This window comes from Hippoglossus stenolepis, chromosome 8 (genome assembly GCF_022539355.2).
Source record: "Hippoglossus stenolepis isolate QCI-W04-F060 chromosome 8, HSTE1.2, whole genome shotgun sequence".
Lineage (NCBI taxonomy): Eukaryota > Metazoa > Chordata > Actinopteri > Pleuronectiformes > Pleuronectidae > Hippoglossus > Hippoglossus stenolepis.
Window position 1 is genome coordinate 12,015,131 of NC_061490.1, and position 11,953 is coordinate 12,027,083.

The 11,953-nt window shown below is 40.2% G+C and overlaps 1 protein-coding gene across 1 annotated transcript; it reads left to right on the forward strand.

Annotated features, from left to right (window-relative positions):
- The first annotated feature begins 136 nt into the window (after window positions 1–136).
- LOC118113826 (syndecan-2) lies at window positions 137–11,121 on the forward strand. Its single transcript, XM_035163851.2, has 5 exons — window positions 137–403; window positions 5,937–6,069; window positions 7,110–7,270; window positions 7,728–8,025; window positions 8,186–11,121. The coding sequence occupies exons 1-5, from the start codon at window positions 341–343 to the stop codon at window positions 8,347–8,349; spliced, it is 819 nt and encodes a 272-aa protein (XP_035019742.1). The 5' UTR covers window positions 137–340; the 3' UTR covers window positions 8,350–11,121.
- The last annotated feature ends 832 nt before the right edge of the window (window positions 11,122–11,953 follow it).

Here is an 11,953-nt window from a genome sequence, read left to right on the forward strand (position 1 = left end):
ATTGAGAACCCCCATCCCCCCTCTCTCTCTCTCTACCCCCCTCCCTGGGGCCACTCCTCCTCCTCCTCCTCCTCCGCTTCTCATTCCTCAGTGCGCGTAACGTCACGTTGTGCTGACGTCACCGCGGAGCCACGCTGCACCTCCAGTCCAAACAACTTTTCCAGAGGATCCACATCGCAGCGCGTCCAGAGGAGCCGAGGTCCGACCGAGAGAACCGCAGAGACACGGGACGAGGACTCCGCCGAACCACTTCACCTCACCTCGCACTTCACACACTTCACTCCTCTGCTCACTCCTCACACATTTTCCTCGAGCCTGCCGTTCGTCACTGGGAGTTAAGATGAGGAATCTGTGGTTGTTGTTCCTCGTCGCGCTGGCGACTGGGATTATCAGTGAAAAAAAGGTGAGTGGCTTTTAATGTGAATTGAGCTTTAACTTTCAAATTGGACCAAACTGCCTTTAAGTCAAACTTGACTACTGTTCAACTCGATAATGTTGAATTTGTGTTTTTTCCATTAGTTCGAGCTCTGGCACTAATTTATCGTTAATAACCGTTTAAAAGAGACGACGTTTCAATCTTTTCAGTTGTTTCAGGTTCCCATTAAAATCAATATATACTTATTTAAAAGAAACATACATTTGTATATATAATTTTATACCTTCCTGGTTTGTTCGGCATGTTTATTTGTCTAAGACATTCTCCGTAATTGTCACCTTCGTTTACCTTGTTTCTCTAAATGTGAGAAAGTGAAAGCTAAACCAGCTAAAGCTAACTGTTATCTTCCAGGAAGCAACAGTACATTTACACAAGAGATGTGTTATTTGTTGGACAAATCCAGGCTGTGCTGATAACTCAGCCTCAGACTGTGGCTCCAGCCCAAGTTCAGTCCAGTTGGTGTCAAGTTCACACAGGGCCAAAGTCTGTTCAGCCTCCAGCTCCAAACTCTGACATTTAGACCCAGAACCTCCAGACCTGATCTGCATTCATCTCCCACATCACGTTTTAAATGTCGTGATTTGCAAAGGTGAACATTTCACAAGGATGCAAATGATAAAGACACAAATCCCAAAAGATCTTCCTTCCTCTCTCTTCCCCCTCCTCTCCTCTCCTCTCCTCTCCTCTCCTCTCCTCTCCTCTCCTCCTCTCCTCTCCTCTCTCCTCCTCTGTGTTGTAAAGCTGGAAACACCTGGAGATGACAGGCTAAAACAGAGCCCTGCACATTGTCACAAAGTGTGAAAAATATCCATGATTTATTGACTGTAAAAGTCCCCAAACTGAGAGCCAGGGAGCTCCGACACCTCTCCCATGGAGATGCATGGTGTTTATGATTTATGGTCTGTGTGTTGTGAAAGGGAGAGGGGCTGAAACCTGAGACAGTCCCGCTGGATATTTTGTTGTGGAAAAAACAAAGCACACACATGCTCTATAGTGGAATAAACACAGTTTGCCACTTCTTTGCACTCGAGGCCCTGTGAGCTTTAAACTCTGAATATACAACCTCTATAAACAACTTTTTTTTCTTGCTGCCATGTGATATCTTTCCTTCTCTGATCCACATACGCTTTGATTCTTTCTTACTTTATGCCACTAATTCACTGACTCCGGTCTTAAATTGCTGGGTGTGATGGCTTACGTCACGTACTGAAACTGCCCCTCGCTGTTGAGTGCGGCCGAGGCGGCTGCAGAGCTACTTGTTGAGTCAGTCGGTGATATTGCTCACATCTGAGAGATGAGTGTTCAAACAGGCAGGCAGCTTGTGAGCCTGCAGTTGTGTCATTTTCTGGATGGATGACTCACAGTGAGTCCCACTGGGCCAGTCCAGGCAGGCGCACGTAGTGTTCCAATCCAACCAGAATAGGCAGGAGGAAGAATGTAAGTTAATGATTATCTTCATGCTGCATCTAAAGCACATTAGCCAAACACTGACACAACAGGAAGACCAAATTAATAAAGTGGGGTCCAAAAGTTCACTTTCCCAACATAAGAAATGGTTCAATGATAAACCATGAATGTCAAAATTGCTGGGCCGACATCACTTGATGAATTACTATACAACGTGGTGAACATGAAGTTTCATGTGCTCTCAGTTAATCAGTAGCACACTATCAGTCACAACATATAAGCAACAACACATCTGTTTAAGCATCCAGACTATTTCTATGGCATTTTTGTGACTTTGCTGGTTGTGTCTGTGTTGAAATCTCAACATGGCCTTCAGGGGCTTTCACACCTTTTTCAAACATGTACAACTAGATCTTAAAAGATTTGTAACCCAGCAAAAAAAAACGTTTTATCACATATTCAATGTCAGGGGACTCTGTGGAGACTGGGATCTTTAGTTTGGGTTCAGCAGAGTCAAAACATCTCAGTTTTCATGTGTGAAAGTCAACAATAGATAATTTTCTTTTACTTTTCTATTTGTGTCCCACTTTGGAAGTACAATGTCACATTTCTTCCTTTGTGAAGCATTTACAGGCTGTAATTGCCATCACAAGACTAAGTAGATCAACTTAATGTTAAGTGGTGGAGCGTTGTATGACTCGTAGCCTTTGTCAGACATCCACCCCCTCGAACGCAGTGCGGCCCTGCTGCTTTCCTCAATGGTGATGACAGGTCTTCCGTGTGCTTTTGGCGATTACACAACCTCATTCTTGACCCGACTGCTCTCTGGCCGACTTCTAGCTCATTGGGGAAATACTTAACTTTAATAAGTGTCAGTGCAGCAGAATATGTTGATTACAGATTCCCTGTTGTATTTCTGCAGTGTTTTCTCGCTGTGACCTTGCGGTTTCCAGAAAACTGTCTTCACTATGACTGAGCACCGGGATACCAGATGGTCATATACAGTGTGAATGTGTTTGTGCACTATATGGTCATGTTTATGTTTTCCAGATGTGTGTAACCCCTGAGTGACTGAGTCCAGTCTTCCAGTAAACCCTCAGTCATAACCTCTGGGGATGGACAGAGAGCCTGATTGTGCCTTTATTTCTCATTTGACTTGTTACATTGTACATGTGTTTGAGAAAAGCGGCGTTTAATCAAATAGGTGATTCAATTAATTCATATTAAGTCAATAAACAGTAAATTATTCCGCGATGATTTTGATATAGAAGCATTTGATTAAGACATTTATCAAGCAAACAAAAAAAACCTTCCTCTTGTTCCAGTTAATCAAATTTGAGGGATGGTGCTGTTTTCTTTCTGTGTAAACTGAATATGTTTGAGTGGACTGCTGCTCGGAAATAACTAAATATACTAAACATAAGATTATACGATGTTTATTTCACCGGTGACTTTGCGTACATCTGCCATTTTGTGTATTCATTCATATTGGAATATGTCTGTATTAATGGTGACAATGATTTCCACCATACGGCCTAGCCCGATGTCACTGTGTATGAGATTGATTTAATGTTAAAGTACATGTGTAGTCTATGGTTGAGGATGTGTGTGTTTGAATCCATCTGTTCAACAACACCTGAGGTCACAGTCGGGTTAGATGTCATTGATTTTTTTTTAGAGAGTCTCGATCATTTAAGTTTGTACTTCCTTTTCGGTGACGATTCAGTCAGTACAGACCTGAGCTGAAGTGCTTTCTTCCAATTCAAGAGACCAGACACACAAGACCAGTGATGTCCAACTGGGAGTCAAATATGTATATTGTAACAGATGCTATCTTCAAATGTCACATTTGAAATTGTGGTTACATTATGGGAAATCATCGACCTATTATTAACATTATGTAGAGAAGCCACAGAGGCTATTAATTTGGCAAACTATTACACATGTAATGGAAAAGATGAGTGTTAATATAAACTCATTCCTCTAATGTATTATACATATTAAAAGTATAACGTTACAATATAATACCATCGAATGACAAATGTACTTGCATTTCCTCCTCCCTTTTTTAAAAACGTCAGCAAACACGTCACAACTTGCAAGCTGGGGAAATTCCTAAGTCTGAGGTCATGAATACCTCAAGAGAACATGGTAAACATGATCCCATTGGAAGGCAGCACTACATACAAGACAGTAGATGGACGTCACATTTGTAGCAGTTGGGTTTTGTGTGTTGTGTCACTGTGTGTGTCTGTGTGTTTTTGTTGTGACAAGCCCAGCATCTGCTTTTGTAATCCCCTGCCTGAAGATGGTAGGAATGCGAGAAGCCCGTCTGCTATTTCAGTCAGTCTCGCCATGATGAGACTTCAACGTCCTATTTGAAAATTGATGTTGATGATTTTCTGTTTGGCCTGTTTCGCCACTGGTGTGACCATCTGGTTTGTCTCAGAATGTTTCTCTCTCTGTGTTTCTTGTTACATCTCAGGTAGCTCAAACTTCAGATATCACAGGCTCCATTGTGGAAATGTAGATTGTCCTGAGTTTTGATTTAGTTTAATTAGCCCAAAAATACGTTAAGTGTTTGGTCTGCAGTTACAGAATAAAAACACAAATCTCACATCTGTAGAACATCTGATTCCTGGCTCATTGTAGTCTAATCATGTAATTTGTAATAATAGAAATGACGTGCAGAAAGACCTTCATGCCATTAATCACATCAGATATACTGCCTAATGAAAGGTTGTATTGGAGAGGGAGCACAGATGCCTTAAGAATGTATTTATACCTTTACGTCTCTGTGGTAATATATATTGCAGCACAAGACAGAAGGGTTCAGCTCCTCACGTCTTCTCCTCTGTCTTCAGCACCTGTTTTATTACCAGAAAAATACAGTACTGTCCCTGTCTCTCCCCTTCGTTTTCCTTTCTCCAGTTTCCCCCCCCTTTCTCCCTCTCTCAGCACCTGTGTTAGTGGAGGCATAGTATACATACCAGACATACTTCAGCCCTCAATGGGCCATATTCATCCACGTGTGTGTGCACGTTTCTATCATATGCTACCTTTGGGGACAAATTTCAGACCAAGAACAAGTCAATTGGAGACGGCTCGTCCTAGAGGGGTCAAAAGTCTATATTTGTGTCAGTGGTTAAGGTTAGCGAAAGTCCCCAGGAAAAGACTGTACATCTATGTAAAGTCCACTGTCTGTCAGACTCATTATCAGTTGGTTGTCCCTGATTCATGTGTTTTTCATGTCTGGCTGAGCTGTTCATTATATCACCTTATGTCTGAAGTCATTGTAGCTCATTTTATTCAACTTCAGACAAAGTCGTATTTCATCAAGCCAATGAATAACTTCATCTATTCAAGTACCTCATGTCTTTGGCTGACGTTTTTTTTTTGTTGCTCATATACGACCAGGGCTTTCAACAAAGAGACATGAAGGGTTTTGGTTTTCATCACACTCTTTGTGGAGTCCTTGGGTTGGTGGGAAGATATAAAACAGTCTTTCCGTGTGTGTGTGTGTGTGTGTGTGTGTGTGTGTGTGTGTGTGTGTGTGTGTGTGTGTGTGTGTGTGTGTGTGTGTGTGTGTGTGTGTGTGTGTGTGTGTGTGTGTGTGTGTGTGTGTGTGTGTGTGTGTCCACTTGTCTGGTCTGTGTGTTGTCTTTTGAAGACTGCTCTATCCCTCCCCCTCCTCATCCTCCTCACACACGCTTAGATCTCCGCTGTCTGGCTCTGTGAAGTTTCACAAATTACTGCCACAAACATGTGAAATGAGCAGGAAACAAGCCTCTGTCTACTGTACATGTGACAGTATGGATGGGATGCACACAATGGTTAAAATCACAGAAACCGGTGGATGCTCATTGTGGCATATGTGGCCAGCTTAGGTCACTGGTTGTGAGAGGTATTGTCTTACTGCAAGACTGTAGAGATGCTCACATGTCTTCAATTAGTGGAAGGAATTCTGCGAGCGAGAATGAAACAGATTTCTGTGAATCTATGTCTCCCCCGCACCTTCTTCTTGGTTAGTATTTCTCTCCTTCTTGATTTAAATGAGTAATAAATGTTTTTCTGTCATTTTCCTTCCCTCCAGCTTTTGGTCTCCTCCCAGTCACCTGCTTCCACGACAGATGACATGTACCTAGAGGGCCGAACATCAGGCGATCTCCCTATAGATGACGAAGATAGAGACGATGATGGCTCAGGCTCAGGATCTGGAGACTATGGTAAGGAGACTAGTCTAACGAATGTCCTTGTTTTGTAATTATTTTGTTTTTTTTACCTCTGCCAAGGAGGTTATGTTTTTGGTCTGCGTTTGTTTGTCTTTTAGTTAGCAGGATTACGCGAAAAACGACTCGATAGATTATAACAGAAGTTGGTGGAAGGATGTGGTATAAGTCAGGAAAGAACCCGTTAACTTTTGGTGCACATTCGGATCGGGGGGAGGATGCAGTAGTTTTATTTCACTTTGTCTAACATTGCGAGATAGGGCGTTTTTCAACATTTCCATAGATTTCTTTCTGAGAATAATTCATTCAATCTTGGTTTAAAAATAAGACATGTTCAGGGGGACTGATATTTATGAGTTTGTGCAATTTGGTGCTGGTCTAAATAAAAAGTAGGATCTAATGAATTTTTGGGGACTGTTGGCAGAGGTATGCACTCTACTGAGTGCCATTCTACTTGACATTTTTAATGATTTAAACTATATTTGTTCCAACTTTAAATTTCAGTTGTAAGATGCAGTTGTAAATTGGGGGTTCACTTATCAATTAACACATTAAAACCTTTTTTAGTCTGCTCGAACCCTCCAATCCAATGTCTTCCAATTTCCTTACAAGCGGCCCAACAGTTTTCCATTCATGGTGTTTTTCCTAATCTACCATCGATCAACCCAGTCACACATGTCAGAAATGAGCACTGCTATTGTAAAAGTGTCTGTAAGTTGAGACACAGAAGCCCTCACTGTGTGCCAGATGTTTGTCCTGAGGTGATGTGAAGTGAACCAGGTGAGCTTTTATTGGGCGTCCACAGATACTGTCTCTCTTTATTATGAATGACTCACTTCTACACCCACTGTGAATGATGTGTTGCAACATTCAGTTCATTCAAAAACATTCAGTGTGACCCTCGTATGCTTCACTTAAATGTGGTAAATTCCTTTAAGTAATGAAACTCACGGGTTGCACTTCTCCTGCATGTTAAAGAACTGCTTGGTAGAGTTCAAACAGAGCATTTACTCCAAAATCGGTTCCTCTATCCTCAGATGTAGTGGAGTTCCTCAACTTCTTTAATGACACAGCCTACGAAGAAGCCGTTCCAGTGCAGCCGGAGCCAACAGCAGACTCTCCTCACATCCCACCAACCACAGCAGCCGACGGCCATGTTCACCCAGCCACAAAGAAAACGACACCACTCCCTGAGGAGGTAGAGTGTTGCTTTTCCTTTTATTTAACTCTGTATCTCCAAGTTACAAAATCTTTATGGATTGGGGCCCAAAACAAACCACCATTTACCATAGTGATGGTATGACTAATAATAAAGGGTCTGCATCTTCAATGATTTTTCAATGTTTTTTGGATATTGATACATTTATTTATATTTATCTGCTTAACTCAAAGCCCATGAAAAATATACACCATTGGAAACTTTTTGACTTATGATGGTGAGAGTTTAGTTCAAGTTATTTCTAACTTCTTCTGGAAGGTGTAACAGTAAAACTAAAAACTAGGACTCATTTACATAAAGTGTATGAAGATCCATTTCGTGGTCTAAATTGTGAGAACTGTTAAGTATTTTAAACCACATGATGTTTCAAGTTTTTTTTTACCCTACATTGTTATTCAGTTTATCAAGCTTTTAACAAAAGTATTTGTTCTCTCAGGGCCCTGGTATTGGCCCAACAGAGGACTACTCCACGGACCATATCACCCCCAGCTCCCCCAACAAGCCTCCCATTGAAATCACCACAACCGAGTTCAGTATAGTAACCAAAGATGGCGAGGAGGACAACAGTCTGGATACTAGCTTGGGCATTTCCCAAGAGGGTTCCGAAAACATTTTGATCAAGGTTGAGGATAACAATGAAGTTCGGACCAATGGGCAAGGCAGATTAAATGACCTGGCTGCCCCTGAAGAGGTGACGTCTGAGAACGTGTGGGAGAGGACAGACGTTTTGACAGGTAAGGACAGAATTTTACAAACTCATCATCATTGATGATGATGGTGATGACTACTTTTTGAATTAAGTGTCTTAAAATAATTTAACTTGAAGTAAAAAGTTCTAAATATTTCAAACAAAAAACTAAAAAGATTTTTGAATTTTCTTTATGTCCTCTCCAGCGGTGATAGCATGCGGAGTGGTTGGATTCCTCTGTGCAGTTTTCCTCCTCCTCCTCCTCGCCTACCGCATGAAGAAGAAGGATGAAGGTAGCTATGCCCTTGGAGACACCAAGGTTTCCTCAACAGCCTATCACCAAGCGCCCACCAAGGAGTTTTACGCCTGAACTGACCAAGAGGGACTTTAAATGTAATCTGTCGCCTGCCAATCAGGGCTGAAAATGGATCTATAAACAGCTGAAGATGATTCCTCTTGTTGAAGTTTGAAGTCAAGCACCTCTTCTCTTCTACAGTGCTCCATCAATGTTTTTATTTCTTTCATCTTTCTTATCCTCTGCCATCATTTCATTTTTTCTCTCTAATGTTCAGGGGGGTTTTTTTGTGAAGAAGAGGTCATTAGAGAACAAAAAGGACTATTAAAAATAGATTCCTGTAATTCCAACCCAGGGATGGAATTAGACATTTAATTCACAGCCTAAATTTTAAGGAAATAATCTACTTTAAAGTATCGATAACACTGTGCCTTTAAACTGAAATCATTATTTTAAGCTGAAGCACGTGGGGCTTGACTTGGTTCTGCATTACTGACAAATCGAATGTCTCATTTAGAGTAACTGGAGTGTCCAAGCTCAGAGGAACAACATGAGGCAGTAAATGTATAAATAGCCTTAACATATGGGATTATTATAACAAAGAATCTTTAAACGTTGACACCCTTTGCCCTTTAGTTGAGGTCAGGTTTGCTTAGTTTAACAGCTTGCATTGTTACATTTCATTTTCTGTACGCTTTGCTGAATTGAAGATTTTATGTCACTATGAAGAATGAATATGATTTTTCCATATGCTGCCCAGTATTGGAGTGAGAGATTTTGTTACTCTGCAGGTACTTACTGTATTTTTTGTTGTTATCTCACATATGTTTGATACCTGTACAACTGGCCAAATATAAATGTTCTTTATTTGTGTTTTTGGAAAACTATTTTTAGTAATCTTTTTTCCAATGTGTTTGCATATTATGAGATTATATTTCTGTAAGCAAAGAAATTTCAGTCTTTTCATTCCACTCATACAGTGTTAACCTTGAGCAGGTCAAAGCTCCTCAACCTTGTGTCTGTCCAACAATAGAAATATTTTCAGGAGTTTTTTATATTTGGTGCAGCAAATGTGGGACAGCGTTTCTAAGGTAGAGCCAAGGTTAATCACTATCATTCACAAACCGTAGAAGTGACCAGTGTCGTCTGACACGAGCCAAAGCACATTCCTGTCTTGCTGTCAGCTGTGCACAGTTGCAATGACGGGTTTGACGTTAAAGGGACAGAGTCAGCATCTATTGTTTTCTACAGTTTATAGAGTCAGTTTATTCAAATAATCTTCCTGCACGTCATAAGCAGTGTACACCATCGGGAGTTTCCCACTCTGTAATGATGTCAGTGCCAGTCTGAATGTAACCATGTCAGATTTTAAACAGGTTTCCTAATTCTAAGTCTATACCTCAACTAGCCAACCAGAGGCGTGTTAGGTCTTTTAGAGCTTTCATAAGGACACAGTTAACAGGGCGGTATTTCCTCTTGTTAGCACATACTTTTTTACCTGTGTATACCATGTAAGAAAGTATATTTTAGTGGAAATATTTGGGATTTGCACCATGTGTAGGCTGAGGAATTTTATCCAGCTCCCTACTGCTTATAATGTGTTAAAGATGAACACTTTTTTACATCAGCCTCAAATTTAAATTGGGGAAATGTCTTGAAGCTCTGTTGGTGGCCTTACATTCTGAATGGATAGGTGACATTTTGGTTAACAAGATGACAGAGTTGTTGATACAAACAGAGAGGTAGGGGTTACGTGGTTAAACTATGACTTGACCTGGCATTAACACATCCTTATCAAAACAACATTGATTTCAGAGATTGCTCTGAGTTTGTTGACTTTGAGTTCAAGGTTGAATAAGAAATGTTAAATCGATATTGGCATTTCCTTACAGGACTGTAACGGCCATTTTTGTTTGTTTATTTTCCGTTGTTAAAGCTCACTGCCCAAATGTTTGTCTTTTAACAGTTTGATTACCTTCGTGTCTGATGCCAAATCTATCTTTAATGCTTTAAATCATTGCTACTTAATAGTTTTTTTTCATGATATAACTGCCTTGGTCATAATAGATTTATAACTGACTTTTAGTCCTAGACTATCTGTATGCAAATGAAAACTACCTATTTACTATGGCTGGAATAATCAGGACGATCTGATCGCTAACCCTAAGTGACTAACTGTTGATAATGTGACTTTTGTTGGCCACTTGAATCCTCAGTGCCTTGCAATTCATTGTCTACATTAATGCAGTATTAGTGTCATGCTTTGACCTTCAAGCCGTACAGAAATTATCTGTTGTTCAGAAATAAACAATACCTATAAGGGTTTAAGACACTGCAATGCTGGCAATCCAACAGACAATAACCTTCCTCTTCTTTGATATCTGTAAGTTTATATGATATGTTGATGTTACCATAATTTATATGTATTAATTTATACTTGCATAGACTATAGTCCAAGTTAGTTTGTCAGTGATAAATTCGTATTGTACAGTATTTACTCATGGCCAAAGCCTCTTTGTGCCTTCTGCTCGGTTTGTTTGTTTTTTCATATTTGTTTAACTTTAGTTCAATTTGATTTCAATTCCATTTTTCCCCCCTATAAAAGGCTTTAAAAAAGGATTAGAGTTAAAATAATAAGTTTATTGTGAATATTTTGCAGCTTTACTGTTCGTTTTCATCAAAGTCGAATGAATTGACTGAAGCCTTGAATTAACTAATAAACACCGACACAATGGTGAGGACCAACCAAAAATCAATAAGACCTACGTGTATGTGCAAGAACCATGTTGCTGAAATGGTGTATCTTATGAGGTTCTCTACTGAATAAAAGATGTGGCTTTAATGCAATGCTGAAACTGTCATTCTTTTGGTGTGGGATCATATGTTCCTTCTTTGCTCTTGGACACACACAAGACAACATTTATTCACTGAAGAGCATGTTTGCTGATGGTCAATAATGTCCCTCCTACGTTCTGCCCTTTCATTAACTTTATCATTCAATTTTTCCTTTCTACTGTGTCCTCATTTGGCACTCGAGTCACAACTTCACATCCTCACATGTAATTTAGTTATAACCCTGATTAAAAAAGCAAAACCCAAAGACTCAATAATAATGTCCTTTGATAATTCCACATTTGGTCAGCTGCTGGTAAAAGCACTCAGATTTGAGTTTTAAGTATTCAAGCACCATTTGTTTGCACAGAAGCACAGAAAAAACATTTCCTACTGACCTCGAGAAATATCCTCTCACAAGCGTAGGTGCCAGAAAAAGAGGCAACGTGTGAACGGAGCCAAATGGTCAAGACGTTTTCCAAAACCCAGTGATGCAGAGAAGAAAAACACAAATGGCAGAGGAAAGAGGAGGCTCGTGCAAAGCCGGGTGTCCTGTATCATCATGTGAAAAGCAAATGGAAGAGGAAAACTATAAGTCACCATGAATCTGACCATTCCTTACAGGGTAGTCATTTGTTGCGCTTGCAATCGACTGCAGATGATTGATGGTAGTGTGGGTGGGGAGAAAATTGGAATGTGGGTGTGATGTGCTTTGTTTTTGCAGAGTAGATACAAAACATCGTCTTATTGTCCATTGTACAAAAACAGTAATAGAGTTAAAGAGTAATATTGAAAAAGTGCATAGAGCATTATCAGGATAACATCTACTCCGAAAGCTAACTATGCT

Bases quoted from the DNA above. Each gene is read 5' to 3' on its own strand.
- LOC118113826 (XM_035163851.2), top strand. From the start codon at position 341: ATGAGGAATCTGTGGTTGTTGTTCCTCGTCGCGCTGGCGACTGGGATT. The intron at 404-5,936 runs GTGAGTGGCTTT...CCTTCCCTCCAG, and splicing joins GGATTATCAGTGAAAAAAAG to CTTTTGGTCTCCTCCCAGTC. The intron at 8,026-8,185 runs GTAAGGACAGAA...TGTCCTCTCCAG, and splicing joins GAGGACAGACGTTTTGACAG to CGGTGATAGCATGCGGAGTG.